The sequence below is a fragment of the Lolium rigidum genome, chromosome 2 (assembly GCF_022539505.1).
Source record: "Lolium rigidum isolate FL_2022 chromosome 2, APGP_CSIRO_Lrig_0.1, whole genome shotgun sequence".
Taxonomy (NCBI): domain Eukaryota; kingdom Viridiplantae; phylum Streptophyta; class Magnoliopsida; order Poales; family Poaceae; genus Lolium; species Lolium rigidum.
This window is the reverse complement of record NC_061509.1, coordinates 189,483,074-189,501,846: the sequence shown is the minus strand read 5'-3', so window position 1 is coordinate 189,501,846 and position 18,773 is coordinate 189,483,074. Positions and strand designations below refer to the sequence as shown.

The following is an 18,773-nucleotide window of genomic DNA, read 5'->3' as shown; positions in this document are numbered from 1 at the left end:
CCTCAGTCCTAGCGTGGCGTTTGGCCCTAGATGTTGTCGCGCTGAGCGGAGCTCGGAAACCGGGGTGGCGGCTCGGAACCTTTTGTTGGTGTTGTGGCAGCTGAAAAAAATCTAACAAAAACCAATAATAAGACATAGTAGGAAAAAAAACAGAAAAAAATAGCCATTCCTCCTCCAATCCAAGATAAAAATCCAAATCTGTTTTGGAACCACGCTCGCACAGGCGGAGAGCCCACCTCTCCTCCATCACCACCACCGCAACACGTCGCGGCTTTCTTTCCTTCCTCCCTCTCTCTCCACCAGCCACCAGCCATCAGCCATCACAGGAACGCAGAGATACCTTCCTCCCCCCAAGAAAGGTCGAGATCGTGCTCTGAACCTGACGCCGACGGCGAACCTCACCTCACCTCACCTCACGGACGCCGCATCCGATCTGAGAGCCGCGCCTCCCCCTCCCCCTCGCCGGAATCTGATCCCGCACCTTTCCTCACCTATCCTGTGTTGAAATATTGGGCCCACTTTAGTGGCCCAAATTAGATTTCAGTTTTTCCTATAAATCTCAAAGCCCACATAGTGGCAGCCTTGTGAGTTTGAGCCCAAGTTGGTGGCAGCTCACTAGGGAGTGGCAAGAGGTGGGAAGTTTAGTCCCACATGGAAAGTTGGGAGGAAGTTAGACCACCTTATAAGGTGGGTTGTTCCACCACTAGTAAGTGAGTGAGAATAGGAGTGCTACACGCGCGCTCCTCCTCCTCCTCGCTCGCTCGTCTCGTCTCGACTCGACACGACACGTCACGACGCGCGCCGCGCTCGTGGTGAGTGGATTGAGCCTCGAGCCGAGACTTTCCTTACTTTTTGCAGCTCGGGAAAACGAACGGAGTCCTAGACGGACGCGTCGCGGTTAGTCGGTTCGGGTCGCTCCCGGATCGTGGGCTATCCGTAACCGACTCAAAACGTTCGTGCGACGTGGGCGTGGCCCACGTTGCCTAGGGTTTCCCGAGCCTATATAATCTTCTGCCCGGCTACCGCGTAAACACATCCAATACACGAGTTAGGGTTTCCACCTCTCTGCGCTTGCGCCGCCATCGTAGCCTACTCCATCCCGCGCGCCGACGTGCATCGGCGAACGGGAGAGCAGGTCTCCGGAACCGCTCGTCCTTGCGATCCTGTACGGGAGAGGGCGAATTAGGTTTTGGGAAGCGCTTTGCGCGACTCGCTCAAGCTCTTCATCACGGGTCGCCTTCCGTCCAAGTCGGGCGGTGCTGCCTACCGTCGTCTTCAACGCCGTCTACTTCGACCCGTCGTCCTCGTCGTCAACAACGTTGTCATCAACAACGTTACTCGCTGCGACATCGTCCGCTACACCTCCACCGCCACCTCCACCGGATCGGTACGTGCGACATATCTCGATCTGTTTAGCGATGGATGCTTTACTCGTTTGCTTGCTGCTGCTGCTCATGTTGATTAATGCATCTAGTATGTTCGAGTTTCACATGTTAGTAGTTGCTGTCGTCATGCTTAATATTCTGGGATTAATCATGGAAATTGTGCCTAATTATCCAACAATCCAAAAACCTAATTGTAGGCAATTTCCGAGTTAACAATGGCTGGTTTTTCCGATGCACTGAGGCCGGATAAGTTTACCGGTGTGCACTTTAAGAGATGGCAGTATAAGGCCATGCTCTGGCTTACTCATCTGAAAGTGTTCGAGGTTACTGATGGTTTACCTGAAGGAACTATATCTGACCAAGATCAGAACAAGTTCAAGGAAAACAATACTCTCTTCGTCGGATGCGTTCTAAGTATTCTTGCTTGATCGTCCGTGTGATGTGTACATGCACTTAACAGACGGTAAAGAGCTCCGGGATGCATTGAATGCTAAGTTCGGTGCAACCGATGCGAGCGATGAACTGTACATCATGGAGAGCTTCCATGACATCGGGATGGTTAACAACCGTTACGTAGTCGAACAAGCTCATGAGATACGGTGCATTGCGAAAGAGCTTGAACTCCTTAAGTGTGCCTTACCCGACAAGTTTGTGGCTGGATGCATCATCGCTAAGTTGCCCCCTTCATGGAGGAACTTTGCCACAACTCTCAAACACAAGAGACAGGGAGATATCGGTTGAAAATCGATAGCGTCTCTTGATGTTGAGGAGAAAGCTCGGAGCTAAGGATAATGCTGAGAAAGGAGAGGGTCGGTCTAGCGCCAACATGGTGCGGAAGAAACCCTACGAGCAAGAACAAAGGGAATAACAAGCCCTCCTTCAATAAGCCTATGAAGACTACAACCTTCAAGAAGAAGAAGATGATAAACAAAGCAGATCTGAGCTGCTTTACCTGTGGAGAGGCTGGCCACTTTTCTAAGGACTGTCCAGAGAGGGCGGACCGCAAGAAAAAGGGGAGGCAAGTCAACACGGTGACCGCTAGCAATGCTGATGGGTACGGTAATCTCTTTACTGTTCTTTTGGTATTTCAATCTCCATGTCGGTGGATTGATACGGGTGCTAATGTTCATGCGTGTGCTGACATATCCATGTTCACTTCTTACCAGGTCGCCCAGGATTCTTCCGTCTTGATGGGGAATGGGTCACATGCTTATGTTCGTAGTGTTGGCACGGTAGATCTGAAGTTCACTTCGGGAAGATCGTGCGGTCGAGGAACGTGCAGCATGTCCCTACTATGAACAAGAATCTCGTTAGCGGCTCCCTTCTATGCGAGAGATGGGTTTAAGGTTGTTCTAGAGTCGAATAAAGTAGTTGTTTCCAAGTTTGGACAATTTATTGGTAAAGGCTATGAGTGCGGAGGCTTGTTCCGCTTTTCGCTTTCGATTTCGAGTAATAAGTCCGTGAACCATATTTGTGGCAATGTTAGTGATGATACCGGTGTTTGGCATTCTCGTTTATGTCACATTAATTTTGGTTTAATGTCTCGGCTATCCAGTTTAAGTTTAATTCCGAAATTCACCATTGCCAAAGGTTCTAAGTGCCATAGTTGTGTGCAATCAAAGCAACCTCGGAAGCCCCATAAGGCGGCCGAGGAGAGAAACTTGGCACCTCTAGAACTCATACATTCTGATCTATGCGAGATGAATGGTGTGTTGACAAAAGGTGGAAAGAGATATTTCATGACATTGATTGATGATGCGACTAGATTTTGCTATGTTTATTTGTTGCGAACTAAAGATGAAGCTTTAGACTACTTTAAAATTTATAAAGCCGAAGTTGAAAATCAACTAGAGAGAAAGATCAAGCGTCTTAGGTCGGATCGTGGTGGCGAATATTTTCCTAAAATCTTTGATGAATTACTGTGAGGAACATGGCATTATTCATGAGAGGACGCCTCCCTATTCACCCCAATCAAACGGGGTTGCCGAGAGGAAAAACCGCACGCTGACCGACTTGGTGAACTCCATGTTAGCCATCGCTGGCTTATCTAAGGCATGGTGGGGGAGGCTTTATTGACTTCATGTCATGTCCTGAATAGAGTTCCTAACAAGAATAAAGATAAAACCCCTTACGAGGAGTGGGCTGGGAGAAAACCATCACTTTCGTATTTGCGCACATGGGGATGTTTGGCGAAAGTCAATATTCCAATCACTAAGAAGCGCAAACTCGGACCAAAGACAGATGGATTGTATCTTTCTAGGTTATGCTCCGCGGAGTGTAGGATATAGATTTTTAGTAGTTCAATCCGAGGTACTTGATATGCATGTTGATACTATTATGGAATCTCGTGATGCAACATTTTTTGAGAATATGTTTCCTATGAAAGATATGCATAGCATTGCTAGAATTTCTACTGAGATAATTCCCGAGTCTAGTACATCTAATGAGTATTTTGAACAATCACATGAGAATGTTACTGAGAAGGATGACAATGAAGCTCCTAAACGGAGCAAGAGACGAAGGATTGAAAAATCCTTTGGTGATGATTTCATTGTGTACCTTGTGGATGATACTCCCACGTCCATTGCAGAGGCATATGCATCTCCGGATGCGAGATGAGTCGGAAAGAAGCTGTCCATAATGAGATGGACTCGATTCTTTCTAATGGAACTTGGGAGCTATCGGAACGACCCCATGGATGCAAGCTCTGTGGGCTGCAAATGGGTGTTCAAGAAGAAGCTAAGACCTGATGGTACTATTGAGAAGTACAAGGCGCGGCTTGTAGCTAAAGGCTACACACGAGAGAAGGCGAAGATTACTTCGACACCTATTCACTCGTCGCTAGACTTACCACCATTCGAGTACTACTCGTCCATGGCTGCCTCCTATGGTCTTATCGTTCATCAAATGGACGTAAAGACAGCTTTTCTTAATGGAGAGTTGGAAGAGGAAATCTATATGGATCAGCCTGATGGGTTCATAGTAAAAGGTGAAGAAAGAAAGGTGTGCAAGTTGCTGAAATCTTTATATGGCCTGAAACAAGCACCTAAGCAATGGCATGAGAAGTTTGACAGAACTTTAACTTCGTAGGCTTTGTTGTCAATGAGGCCGACAAGTGCGTTTACTATCGCCATGGTGGGGGCGAAGGTGTTATACTATGTTTGTATGTGGATGATATTCTGATCTTTGGTACAAACATGAAAGTAATACACGAGGTCAAGTCTTTCTTGTCAAAGAGCTTTGATATGAAAGATGCGGGAGAAGCTGATGTGATTCCGAACATCAAGCTGATTAAGAACGAGAGTGGGATTACTCTAACGCAATCCCATTATGTTGAGAAGATCTTGAGCCGGTTCGGCTATATTGATAGCAAGCCTTCTTCAACACCTTATGATCCCGAGTGTGACACTACGCAAGAACCGGAGGATTGCCATAGATCAATTGAGATATTCTCGGATCGTTGGCTCACTCATGTACTTAGCGAGCGCGACTAGACCCGACATCTCTTTTGCTTGTTAGCAAGTTGAGTAGGTTCATGTCAAACCCGGTACTGATCATTGGTATGCACTTGATAGGGTCATGCGCTACCTATGTGGTACAATGAGTTATGGGATTCACTATTCAGGGCACCCAGCTGTGCTTGAAGGATATAGTGATTCGAATTGGATCTCAGATGTAGCTGATCTGTACGCCACAAGTGGGTATGTATTTACCTTTGGAGGTGGCGCAGTGTCATGGAGATCTTGTAAGCAAACCATATTGACGAGGTCAACTATGGAAGCAGAACTTACTGCTTTAGACACAACCACTCGTTGAATCGGAATGGTTGCGTGAGCTCTTGATGGACTTGCCTCGTGGTTGAAAAACCTGTTCCGGCAATCCTTTTGAATTGTGACAATCAAACTGTAATTGTCAAAGTGAACAATTCTAAGGATAACGCGAAGTCATCAAGACACGTCAAGAGACGTTTGAAGTCTGTCAGGAAATTGCGAAACTCCGGAGTAATAAGCTGTTACATATATTCAAACAGACAAAAATCGGCAGATCCCTTTACAAAGGGACTATCACGTAATGTGATAGAAAGTGCATCGAGGAGATGGGTTTGAGACCCGTTGATGTTACGCCATAGTGGTAACCCAACCTTTGTGATCGGAGATCCAGTGAATTAGGACCCGGGAAGAACAAACTAGTGGTTTAATTGAGGAGAGTATTATGTAACCCTCTCTATGTGAAGATGCACAACTCTCGATTGCTTGTAAGGCAGGTTGGCAACAAGCCTTAATGTGTTTATGTTGGCTATTTTAGCAAAGATGCTGTCCTACAGAGCATTCTTGAAATAACACACCTATATGAGTCCGATTGTTAAACGTCGCAATCTATGAGATTTGGGTGATCTCTAGTAAACTCATGAAGAGACCATGAAGTATGACGCATATGCTTCACCCGCGGGGTAGGCTACCGGCAGCCATGTACTGGTCATGACTTTGAGTGAAACCCTGTTCACGCAAAACTTGCAATTCAAGGCTTAGTCCATTGTTCAAGTGTGAGTGGATGTAGCTTAAGGTTCTAGGCGGAAGTTCAACTTAACGAGTCTCCACTTGAAACACTGGTATATAAACAAGCAGCGAGTATTGGTAAATCTCTAAATGGGGATTTGAGATCTGGTGGGGGATTGTTGAAATATTGGGCCCACTTTAGTGGCCCAAATTAGATTTCAGTTTTTCCTATAAATCTCAAAGCCCACATAGTGGCAGCCTTGTGAGTTTGAGCCCAAGTTGGTGGCAGCTCACTAGGGAGTGGCAAGAGGTGGGAAGTTTAGTCCCACATGGAAAGTTGGGAGGAAGTTAGACCACCTTATAAGGTGGGTTGTTCCACCACTAGTAAGTGAGTGAGAATAGGAGTGCTACACGCGCGCTCCTCCTCCTCCTCGCTCGCTCGTCTCGTCTCGACTCGACACGACACGTCACGACGCGCGCCGCGCTCGTGGTGAGTGGATTGAGCCTCGAGCCGAGACTTTCCTTACTTTTGCAGCTCGGGAAAACGAACGAGTCCTAGACGGACGCGTCGCAGTTAGTCGGTTCGGGTCGCTCCCGGATCGTGGGCTATCTGTAACCGACTCAAAACGTTCGTGCGACGTGGGCGTGGCCCACGTTGCCTAGGGTTTCCCGAGCCTATATAATCTTCTGCCCGGCTACCGCAGAAACACATCCAATACACGAGTTAGGGTTTCCACCTCTCTCTGCTTGCGCCGCCATCGTAGCCTACTCCATCCCGCGCGCCGACGTGCATCGGCGAACGGGAGAGCAGGTCTCCGGAACCGCTCGTCCTTGCGATCCTGTACGGGAGAGGGCGAATTAGGTTTTTGGGAAGCGCTTTGCGCGACTGCTCAAGCTCTTCATCACGGGTCGCCTTCCGTCCAAGTCGGGCGGTGCTGCCTACCGTCGTCTTCAACGCCGTCTACTTCGACCCGTCGTCCCTGTCGTCAACAACGTTGTCATCAACAACGTTACTGCTGCGACATCGTCTGCTACACCTCCACCGCCACCTCCACCAGATCGGTACGTGCGACATATCTCGATCTGTTTAGCGATGGATGCTTTACTGTTTGCGCTGCTGCTGCTCATGTTGATTAATGCATCTAGTATGTTCGAGTTTCACATGTTAGTAGTTGCTGTCGTCATGCTTAATATTCTGGGATTAATCATGGAAATTGTGCCTAATTATCCAACATCCTGTACCCAAGCTCCGATCCGTCCCACCCAATGCGGCTATGAAATCTCCCCCGCAGTCTACCGCAGCCGCAGCCGCGCCGCAGTGCTGCCTCCGCGCCGTAGCTTAGCGCCACCGCCGACGCCCCCTCCGCCTCCCGCGCGCGTCGCCGCTCCCGTTCCAACCTCACCGGCATCGCGATCTTGGATATTCGTTTCTGAGGTACGTATGAGCTTTTAGTAGTAATACATGCACAAGTGAACCCAAACTAACCCTCCACAATTTTGGAGTGCACGCCCGGGACACACCGTGTAGATCCGCCCTTGGTTGTCTCTGTATTTGGTTCCTACTCGAGCTAGATCATGCCAAGACGCGCTGCAAGTGGTTACCCGTAAGACTTCTGCAGTTAGGATTGGGTGCCAATCATTAATCTTCTAACTGGGGAGATGGTTAGGGCTTCCTATGAACACATTATCATGAAACAGGCAGGATCGTAACTGGATCGCACACCTTGTTCTCACAAGGTTTCAGTGGTTATGCTTGTGGCTGAGCACTTGCCTCATGCAAGGAAAACAAAATGCAAAACATCAGCTTACGAGCGATAACTCTAGAATGTTCATCAGTTAACGTAGATGTCAGTGCTTATGAACTGTTAATTGCTCAAGCTATAATGCTGGGCATCTCACTTATGGGTTTCTAAGGCAACTAGAGTAAATATTTGGCTTTATGTCAATTGTGCATGCCGGAACTTTTAGTCTTTTCCTTTTTTTTTAATGCAGGAACATTAGAAGAAGCATTAAACCCCAAGGATGCGGAGGTTCAATCCCTTTGGGGGGAAAGCGCAGGCTGGATTGGATGGCCGCACCATCGATGTAAAAAACGTGAAGATCACGGTGCGCAATGCCATCGCGCAGGGAGGGTTCTCCTGCGTGTATCTTGCATGCGATGCGCTGCACTCGTCAAAGCAGTATGCGCTGAAGCACATCATTTGCAATGATTCCGAATCGCTTGATCTTGTCATGAAGGAGATCCAGGTGATGAATCTCCTCAAAGGGCATGCCAATGTTGTCACACTGGTTGCCCATGATGTTTTTGACATGGGCCGCACAAAGGAGGCGCTGCTTCTGATGGAGTTCTGCGAAAAGTCCCTGGTGAGTGCAATGGAGAGCAGAGGTACTGGTTACTATGAGGAGAAGAAGGCGCTTTTGATATTCCGAGATGTTTGCAATGCGGTTTTCGCTATGCATGGGCAGTCACCACCAATTGCGCATAGGTACAATGGAACGAGTCATTTACAGATACCAAAGCCATATTTTATTCTCATTCTGTAAGAATGCCTTGTGATAGCCATGTTTATCAAGTATCACTAGCTAGGTTTCTGCACAGTTATGCTGTTATTATGTTTCACTATTTAATTAGTTGACTTAAGTTCACTTAGCAACTACTGGAGTGCTGATACATTAGTAAACTGAGTTGACTATTGCTATTTGTTTGCCCGTATTACATTTGTATATTCTGGCCTATAGTATATCCCTATACCTTGTAATTTGGCTATCTGTGTGTGGAAAAATATCATATGCAAGCAGTTCTTACCTGCATGACTGTGGTGTGAGCGAGGGACTTACTTTCTAGTTGTTGCAAACCATTTTTTACATTTTATCTTGTATTCACCAAGATCTTACGTTCTGCCTCCTTTCTGTAGGGATCTGAAAGCTGAAAATGTTCTTCTTGGACTAGATGGTGCATGGAAACTATGTGATTTTGGAAGCACATCAACAAATCATAAATGCTTTGACAAGCCAGAAGATAGGGGGATTGAAGAAGATATCATTAGGAAACATACAACGCCTGCATATAGAGCCCCTGAGGTTAATAAGCTGTCTGCATGGTCGATAACTTTTTGTACAGCCTCCAGTGATCTTATCTGTGTGTTCATGGTTTTTCAGATGTGGGATCTCTACAGAAGGGAAGTCATTAGTGAGAAAGTCGACATTTGGGTAAGTCTATAACATATGAATATGTGGTTTTCATGGTTCATATACCTGAATAGTAAGCAAGTAAACTAATGCCACAGCATGTGCTATATTTTCTGATTTAGTCAGCGTTACTAGGTCCATCTCCAAAGTTATAACATAACGGGGAAGTGATTTATATCTGAATAGTACTAAGCAAAGTAATGTCAGAACAGAATGGTTATATTACAAGATCACAACTATAATCGTCAGCTGCAAAGTACCTGGGTCAGCTGCGAAGTACCTCAGCAGTAAGCAAGTAAACTAATGGCAGGACTGATTTTAACACTTTCTATTCCACAATTCTCAGGCCCTGGGATGCCTTCTCTATAGAATATGCTACTTCAAATCTGCATTTGATGGAGAGTCGAAGTTGCAGGTCCTTAATGGCAACTATCGCATTCCAGAGCAACCGAAGTACAGCACTAGTGTCACAGGGCTGATCAAAGATATGCTGGAAGCCTCTCCAAATGCCAGACCAGATATCACGCAGGTGATTGGACATTCATCTCCATGGTACTAGGTTAGTCATAGAATGCTGCATGTAGTCTTAGGAGCCAAATAAGCATCGTTTATTATTGGCTGATGTTCTGTTTTGTCCAATTAACAGGTCTGGTTTCGTGTTAATGAACTACTGCCTCCCGAGTTACAGAAAAGTTTACCTGATGGGGCCTCAGCAGCCATTTCTATGGGCTTGCAAGATGAAGGTGTGTTTTTCTTTAAATGCTATCTATAGGGTATACACTTTGTGGATCATGTGGGGTACCTCTTAATTTATAGTAATGGTTAGAATATGACAATCTGTAAAGTGTAAACTTAGACATGACTGTTTCTTCTGCTGGTAAAAAACTGTAGTGGCGCTTCACCTATTTTTCTGAATATATTCAATACTTCAATTAGTGGTGTTTTCTGCAGAGTTTGGACTTTGGAGTCTTTTGTAGAGTATGCGATCATATTTAATCAATGTGATTTCTTTTTGTATATTTATAACTATATTGATTGTATTTGAAGGAACATAGAGAAACAAGGACCCTTCGAAAATAGGAAAAGGCAGTGTTTTGCATTAGTCTGCATTTTGTTATGTATTCTGTCATATCAGTATGCATTTGTTTTGGGTTAAAATTAGGAAGTGTCATTATGAAATTTGGCTCTAGGAAACTTATTTTGGATGAAGCTGAATTTTACATGTCTTCTAATGAAGTAAAAGTCCTCATCTATTCATAAGTCTGATATCACCTAATTATATGATTGTTTGATGAGCATTCCATTTGAGAGGGTGTTAATGGTAATGTTTGTATTGATTGTCTTATGATCTCATTTTATTATTTCTGTGGCATCTGACTGGGTCAATCACTACATTGTCATGTTCTAGATAGTGCATTGCCATGTTTGATAAGCTTATGTTCACTTAACCTTTCTATCATCACCTTGCAGCGCACAATGTGGTAGATTAAAATATTCTAGTCTGATTGCTTATTATAAATATTCACATAAGCGATAGCACAACTGGTGAATGACCAAGGTTACTGTCTCACTTTTACTATCATCTTGTTTCGCCTCTGTAGGTGCTTATAAAAGAACACATGTGGCGCCTAAAAGGAGCCCCCCTCCGCCTCCAAGAGGACAAACTGATAGTTCATCATCTCATGGAAGTGCAAATGCAGCAGATGCACCTCTAGGTGCATTCTGGGCGACACAACATGCACAGGGCTCTCAAGTTGCTGATAATAAGAAGCATATGTTCAACGAGGAACCAATTAAACCATCGCCTTCATCAAAGTATAACCAAAGCAGGGTGGATATCAGCAGCAGTACCCCTGGAGATAGGCATGGTCATTCTGGCCAGGCTTTGCGAAATACAACAAGTAACATTGTTTCCAGTAATGGACTTATGGGTGGTTCGGACACAAATCTTTTCATGGAACCACAAAGTTCTGTAAAAAATAAAGCATCACAATCACAAAGCAAGACAATATCTGGGAAAGATCCCTTCAACAGTTTTGTCGCAGACTTTGATGCAAACAATCTGCATTTGGGGACCGCTGCTACTGGTAAGACGTCTGAGCTTGAAGCTGAAGTGTCCAATCTGAAGGAGCAGTTGAAGAAAACCACACTGGAGAAGGCTGAGATGACGGCCAAGTATGAAAAGCTGTCAGCAATCTGCCGCTCTCAGCGTCAGGAAATCCAAGAGCTGAAGCGCACTGTTGCTGAGACAACACCGCCACCTTCAAGTAAAGTCAGCTCAAGGATACCAGAATTTGGATCTCAGGTGCTTACTATAAATCTATATCTAGTACAACACGTTTGCTTATCTGTGAACATTTCTAGCATCTTACGTGAGACTTACAATCCATGTAGCGAAAGGAGAAGATCGAAGGGACGGTGTGGGAGCTTGAGCAAGGGATGCTTGCAGGCAACTCGTCGTTACCCAGCTCCGAGGCAAAGACATGGCAGGCATTCCCAGAGGCAAAGGCTCAGGCCAGGCCAAAGGTCGACCATGCAACCAATGGGAGGCAAAACTTGACGAGGACCACAAATGCAGGGCCTTCCCCTGATGCCTGGGGTTTCAGCACATCATCGGGGAGTACTGCTGCTGCAGCACAGATCAACAGAACAAGTGCTCAGGGGAGTTCCTCCCAGAGATTCAGCACCGGGGTAGCGAAGAAAGTAGATCAGCCATCAGGATGGGCTGGATTCTAGCTTCTCATCATTGTGCGGTAATCTCGATTCTCCGGGTTCTGTTTGCACACTGTCCTGTGCTGGTGCTACTGCCAATTGCGAAGGATGAGATGGGTCGTGATTCTTGCCTGCTGAAAATTGGTTTATTTTAACTCTGTCCATAGTTGGCTGAGCCGACCTGGACATCGGTTTTCTGGGGTCGTTTGTCATTAACTTGTTAATAAATCTATATGTTTATAGGTGTATATTTACGTGTACCTTGTATGACCATGTGGAATTATGGAAACATCCCCTTTAACTTCTTTGTGTTGATATTGAATGTTTACAGCTGATTACTCGCGGGCTAAATAGGCCCATATATAGAGCTGTTTCATGGCATTAAGTTATTTATTTCCTTCGGTCTAGGCCGCGTAGGCAGCTATATCAGTGTTTTAAGGTTAGAGAGCCAGGAAGTAGCAAAGATCTGAAGATCTTCGGCCTAAGAGCATCTTCACCGGTAACCCAAAAGTATGTCCTACACCTCCCAAACGGAGGTCGTTTTAGAGGCGCCCGGATCTAAACTATCCTAACCCTAATATTTGTTGGAGAGCGTGCTCTGCTGACTGCTGTAGACCACCTGCATTAACCACCACCGCCTTTGCTGATAGTGATGTACTGGAGTGGCGGATGTTGGCCGATGGAGCAGTTGTGCACAACCTTGTGCTCGTCATGGAAGAGTCCAACCCACAACTGTTGTCACTACGTGGGAAGCCTTGTATCCCTAAGAGCACCTCCAGCCGTTTGCGCTCTCCACGGCTAAATCCGGCGCTAAATAGCGCTCCAGGTAGACGTCCGGAGATCGGTTTTTTTTGTCTAGTTTCACAAATAAATTCACAGTTCAGCGAATTTGACACAAATTTTTGCCAATATTTGGCTTATTTTTACAAATAAACGTTACAGTTCAACAAAACAAGCAAATAATTTGACAAATTTTCGAACAAATCAAATGGAAACTAGTTGGTGTTGCCTCGAAGCCTCCATATGTGCTCCACCAGATCATCCTGCAGCTGTTGATGCATTGCGGAGTCTCGAATCTCCTGACGCATAGCGATGAACGCAGCTCACGATACCGACACCTGGTGATTAGGCTGTGCAAGAAGACCCTCTCTGTCATATGGTGCAGCTTGTTCGCTCAAAGGAACCAGATACTTTCGCTCATTCTCGATAATCATGTAGTGTAAGCACACACAACAATTCATCACCTCGCACATCTGATCTTTGGACCAAATTAAAGCGGGGAACCGGACTACATCAAATATATGCTGGAGGATACCAAATGCACGCTCGACGTCCTTTCGGCAACCTTCTTGTTCCTTGACAAACTCCACCTCCTTCGGGAGGATGGGGCTTGAGATAGTCTTCATAAATGTTGTCCACTTTGGATAGATACCATCTGCAAGATAGTATCCCTTGTTGTAGTGTCGACAATTGATCACAAAGTCAACCGGGGGAGCATGACCCTCAACAATCTTGGAGAAGATCGGCGAGCACTGCAAGACGTTGATGTCGTTGTTGGATCCCGACATACCAAAGAAGGAGTGCCATATCCAGAGATCATGGGTAGCCACTGGCTCAAGTATCACAGTGCAGCAGGCAAACAAACACTTCTTCCATTTTCAATGCATGCAGTCAATGCTTCCAAGCATCCCCGGAAATCCTCGAGCTTCATTGAAAGCGAGGATCTGAGCAGTGTCTTCGATAGTGGGTGATCTCAAGTAGATGTCCCCGAACACTCGCTATCACCGTCCTGCAGAACCGGTAGAAGCAATCAAGGACGGTGGACTCCGCCATCCAAAGATAGTCATCGACAGAATCACCGGCAGCTCCATATGCCAGCATTCGAATAGCCACCGTGCAATTTTGGAGGGCGGAAAACCCTTCCATGACGGTGCAATCCAACTTGCATCAGAAATATGAGTCGTATTGTCGAAGGGCATACACAATTCTCAGGACGATCTTTCGACTCATCCTAAAACGACGCCTAAAAATAGCCTCACCGTGCAATGAACTGTCGGCGAAGTAGTCGGCGTAGAGCATGTAGTAGCCCTCCATTCGCTGCCTCGGCTTGCACTTCCGGCGACCTGGTGCCGACCCACCACGGCGACCAATGGCCTTCCCCGTGTACAAGCCGGACAGGCAAGCTGGGATCAACATGTGCTCCTCGTCTTGGGCGGCTGCTGCCATATCTTCTTCAAAAAGCGCGGCGAACATCTGCTCCTCCTCGTTGTCGGAGTCCATGTCTGGCCAGGCAAATGGACGAACACCTGCCGGGCGTGTCGACGAGGCGCGGCGCGAGGGAGTTGCCCGACGACGGAATATAGGCAGATGACACGACGGACGGCGGAATATAGGCTGCTGGGTGGAGGGACTGTGGAGTTCAGGCAACCGGACGACGGATTGGTAAGGGGTGGTGCCGGCGGCGACATAGCAACGAGAGGGGAGGGGGGATTTGCGACGAGAAAGTGGTGGGGTTTGTGTGTTCTCTCGCCGACAGAGCGGGCCCATCCCCGCTTTTCTCTCGTCCGGAGTCCCCGAGCAAACCCCGAGGGGGGGGGGATGGCCTGGGCTCTCCGGATGGATTAAGGGCCTATTCCGGGGAAAACAAGGAACCGGAGACGCAGCTGGACCGAATAACACCGTCTGGATGAAAAAAAGGCCTACCGGAGGCCTAGTCGGGGGGACGGCTTGAGATGCTCTAACGCGTGAGGAACCAAAAAGGTGGATGAAGCGCTGTTAAGAAAAGCTGACCAGCCTTTGAGTCGATGACAGGCTGGTTCCACATGTACATCAGATTAACCGGCGCGCCTGAAGAATCATGTAGTTTCAAAATCCCGACCTGTTTAGGCGCCTTTACATTGACTAACACATTTGATTAGGGCGTAATCTCCTCCGCTCCTAATTCTCCTCTTCCTTTCCTAACCGTGTTGCATGCAGTGTGAACAAGAGCCGACGAGGAGAACAACTGCATGCAGATTGAATAATGCACGGTTGAGATCCAATGCATGCAAGTTAAAGGCGCTGTTATTGCGAAATTTCGTTTGGATACTGTTGCATGCAAATTTAGCCTTTTTGAGAAAGGATGGGCCTAAACACTTTTGTCTTCCAACCAACTTTCACCTTGGTTCCAGCAATTTTACATGCACACCGGTTAATCTGTACTGAAGGTAGTAGATCGTTTCCGAACTCCTCTAACCGGCCTCGAAGTTTGGGTGCAGGCAAAGATGTGCCCAGTTGCGGAGCCAGGATCTGACGACGCCCCAGGCCATCTTCTTGCTACAGTGTGATACTGTGTAACTTTTGCTACAGTTAAGTCTGCGTTTTTCGCCAACGCCCGTGCAGCCTGGGGCCTGTCTCCGCCACTGGGTGTGCCAGACACTTTTTGGGGTCGTCTGGAGGGATGGGGGCACCGCATTCCCAATGTCTCTCAAGCCCACATAGAGGAACGAGTGTCTTAAACAAAGTCTCTACACGGAGCAATGGTACTGGAGACCTGATTGTTATGTGATCTCTGATGCCTGATTTTTCAGAGTTTTACAAGTGCATTTTCTTTTCCCGAGGGTGGGTAACTGGATTTGGGAATTGGGAGGAGGTGAGATGGGGTGGAGCTGAGGTGAGGAGCTAGGTATTTATTTCAGTGGTGGATCCAAAGAGAACATGAAGGATGTTGAATGTATGACATAGATATGTAGTAGGTGGTGGAGTAGAGATACATCACATGGGGCACGGGCCTGACCCTAGCTTTCACGACTTGCAGGACGGGAAACTTGGAGAATCAGAGCGTGCTTTTCCAATCGGGCAACGGTTGTAGAATCTCTGTACAATCGGCAGTTTCCTAGCCACCTAATGTTGCCAGATATATGCTACATACCTAAGAAACAAAGAGCTGAAGATCTTCGGCCTAGAGCATCTCCATTTTAGAGGCGTTCGGATTTAAACTATCCTAACCCTAATCTTCTTCTTTGTCCGAGATGACAATGATGTCGTGCTCCTGCCGACAGCCGCATACCACTGGCATTGACCACCACCGCCTTTGCTCGTAGCGATATATCGGAACGGCGGATGTTGGCCGATAAAGTGGTTGCACGCAAGTCTCGTGCTCGTCGTGGAAGAGTCTGAGACAAATTCGGCGTGGAGCTGCGGGGTATCGAAGACGGACGAGGGTTGCTGGACCCGAACAGGATGGTGGAGCTGTTTGGTGTTATGGTGACATCGACGGTAGGCCTGACACGGTCAATACATTGATCTCGCTTGGAGATGGGTTCGAGATAGATGACGGTTGCAAACTCTGCGACGTGTGTAATGGCACACCCTCAGGGTTTTGCTTTTTGGATGATGTGTTAGCGAGTTGTCGCTAGGAAGGAGGCTTCGAGATTGATCTTTGTATTCCTCTTGTAAGACATTGTGAATAATTTAATAAAAAAGAAAGCTGTGTGCATCCTTTGGATGCAGAGGCTGGGGCTATGCTCCTTGATCGAAAAAAAAGTCGTAGCTCTAGCACGTGGGGAACCAACAAGGTGGGTGGGCACCTTTAAAAGAAGCTGGTTAGCCTTTGAGTTGATGACGGGCTAGGCCAACATGTAGGAATATAGTTCACAATGCGAGCGGAAGTGGGCCATCCATGACGCCGTAAAACGGAGCCCATTAACGACTTATGAGCCCACGAAATTTGAAGGAAAAAAAGTGGAACATGTGGGCCGACCGACAGTTGCCGCATAATCCCGCATACATCAACTACCGAAAATTGGAGCGCCTGACATAGGGCTCTCGGGCGGGCGGTAAACGGCAACCGATTTGAGGCGGGGATGGCGGGATCTGCGGGGGAGCAGCTAACCATCACCCGTTAGCGATGGTCTAAGGGGAACCGTTAATGGGCTTGGCTCATATGGTTCCGTTTGACGTTTTTCTAGTCGCTTTTCATTAGCTTTCCTTGGAAAAACCCACAGAAAGTTTAAATTTGAAATTTTCCTGAATTTGAATTTGCTCGTATTCGAAAATTGCTTAATTTGAAAATTTGCTCAAAATTTGAATATTAACAAATTTTTTTAACAATTTCAAATCTGAGCAAAAAATAATTTTAGTTTTTTTTTTAATTTGAGCAAAAAAATAATTTTAAACAAATTTAGAATCTAAGCAAAGTTTGCTCGAATTTAAAATTTGCCCAAATTCGAAAAAGTGGAGCAGGCAAGTCGAGTAACTGGGCCAGACCCATAACTACCTACCGTGCGTGCGATGGCTACTAACCATCGCTAACGGGTGATGAATAGCAAATCCCAATCTGCGGGAGGTGATGCCGCCGACCTGATCAACAAGGACAAAACACCGCACACCCAGGCACGCAATGTTGGGCCGACCCAGTTTCACATTTTTGTTTCCTTTCTTGTTTTTCTTTCCATTTCTCCGTTATTTCCCAAATCCGAATGATTACGAATTTGAACAATATTTATATCTGAATAATCCTTGAATTATAATATTCCATATTTGAACAATTTTTGAATTTGACATTTTTCAGATATGAATAATTTCAGATTTGAACATTTTTAATAGTTGAACATTTTTAAAATTTGAACATTTTTTGGATTTCAACATTTAATAATAATTAAATATTTTTAAAACTGAACATTTTTCAAACTTGAAATTTTTTCAAGATTTTTTTCGGATTTGTTTTTAAAAATTTTAAAAAAATTTATCTACATATTTTACAAAAATATGAACATTTTTTATTTTGAATTTTAAAAAATGTGCACATTGTCCAATTTTTGTAAATCATTAAAAAAGAAACAGAAAATAAAACGAAACCGAAAAAATTGAAAAAAGAAAACAGCCAGCACCTAACTAGGCCGACCCGTACCGCGCGGGGGTGTGCGGCGCGCGGTACGCGGCGACCTCGTCGGTGTATAGGATCCGCCGGGATCTGCACCAAAGGTGGACGATTCGAGGCCGAAAAGGCTAAATTGACACTAGCGTTGGCCGAATGGAGGCATGATCGATAGGATCCAGTCGGGGGTGCACGGGGAAGACCTCCACCATTGGTATTCATTCTTGGAGACTCGATCTCAACACCAACTTGCGAGCTAGAGTGGTTTAGAATGCTCGTTAGAGCATCTTCAGTCGCGTCCTCCAAAGTTCTTTTGGGGTGCGCCGGACATTTAACCGGCCTCAGTCCCACACTCCAAAAATCAATTCCGCCCGGCGCGGCCCAATTTGTTGTTCGGCGTCCCCGCTCCACAGGGGATGCTTCGGGTGCACCGGACAAAGCGAGAAAAGCGACTAGCGGATTCGACGCGTCAGTGAAACATTGAAATTTAACTAGTGTCCCGCCACATCGCGCCCTCCTGCCACTACCCGCCCTCCCGCCACTTCCCGCTGCCAGCCGCACGTTTCTATACCCTGCCAAAAGATTTCACCCCTCCCGCCGCCGATACTCTCTCCCTCCCGCTGCCGCTACTCTCTCTCAGCCATGGTGCCGACAGTCCTAAAAAAACTGGCAGAGAAATCGGCTACCAAGCCACCGGGCAAGGAGGCAGCGAAGAAGGGGCCGAAGGCACCCTTCACGAAGCCACAGAAGGCGCTGACGGAGAAAGTGAAGCCGGAGGAGTGGACCGAAGAATGGTGGCAGGAAGACTGCATGCGGCGCAAGTTGTCGACGAGGGAGCGGCGGGTGGTGGAGCAAGCGAGGAAGATGGCGGAGCGGAGGCAGCGGCGCGTGGTGGAGCAAGCAAGGAAGACGACGGCGTCGCTTGTGCATTAGAAGGCCGTGCTGGCCGCGTGTGCCACTGCGACCGTCGCGAGCCCGTGGAGTTGTCCGACGAGCGCGTACATTTCGGGAGTGGCATCCCCATTGAAACCCAGTTTCTTTAGCGACGCCGCACCGGCGATTCCCGAGTGCCTGACAACGCGCTTGTCGCTGCAGTACGAGGGTGCATGGCGCCTTCAACCCGGAAGACGTGTT

The 18,773-nt window shown here is 46.9% G+C and overlaps 1 protein-coding gene across 1 annotated transcript; it reads left to right on the top strand.

The window, feature by feature from the left end:
• The first annotated feature begins 7,136 nt into the window (after nt 1-7,136).
• On the top strand, nt 7,137-12,097 carry LOC124692736 (cyclin-G-associated kinase-like). Its single transcript, XM_047226164.1, has 8 exons — nt 7,137-7,316; nt 7,874-8,367; nt 8,797-8,962; nt 9,041-9,091; nt 9,417-9,599; nt 9,717-9,813; nt 10,672-11,375; nt 11,465-12,097. Exons 2-8 carry the CDS (start codon nt 7,904-7,906, stop codon nt 11,804-11,806), a joined length of 2,007 nt encoding a protein of 668 aa, XP_047082120.1. The 5' UTR covers nt 7,137-7,316; nt 7,874-7,903; the 3' UTR covers nt 11,807-12,097.
• The last annotated feature ends 6,676 nt before the right edge of the window (nt 12,098-18,773 follow it).

Coding starts and splice junctions, on each gene's coding strand:
- LOC124692736 (XM_047226164.1), top strand. CDS start 7,904: ATGCGGAGGTTCAATCCCTTTGGGGGGAAAGCGCAGGCTGGATTGGAT. Junction 9,092..9,416: donor GTGAGAAAGTCGACATTTGG/GTAAGTCTATAA, acceptor CACAATTCTCAG/GCCCTGGGATGCCTTCTCTA. Junction 9,814..10,671: donor TATGGGCTTGCAAGATGAAG/GTGTGTTTTTCT, acceptor TCGCCTCTGTAG/GTGCTTATAAAAGAACACAT.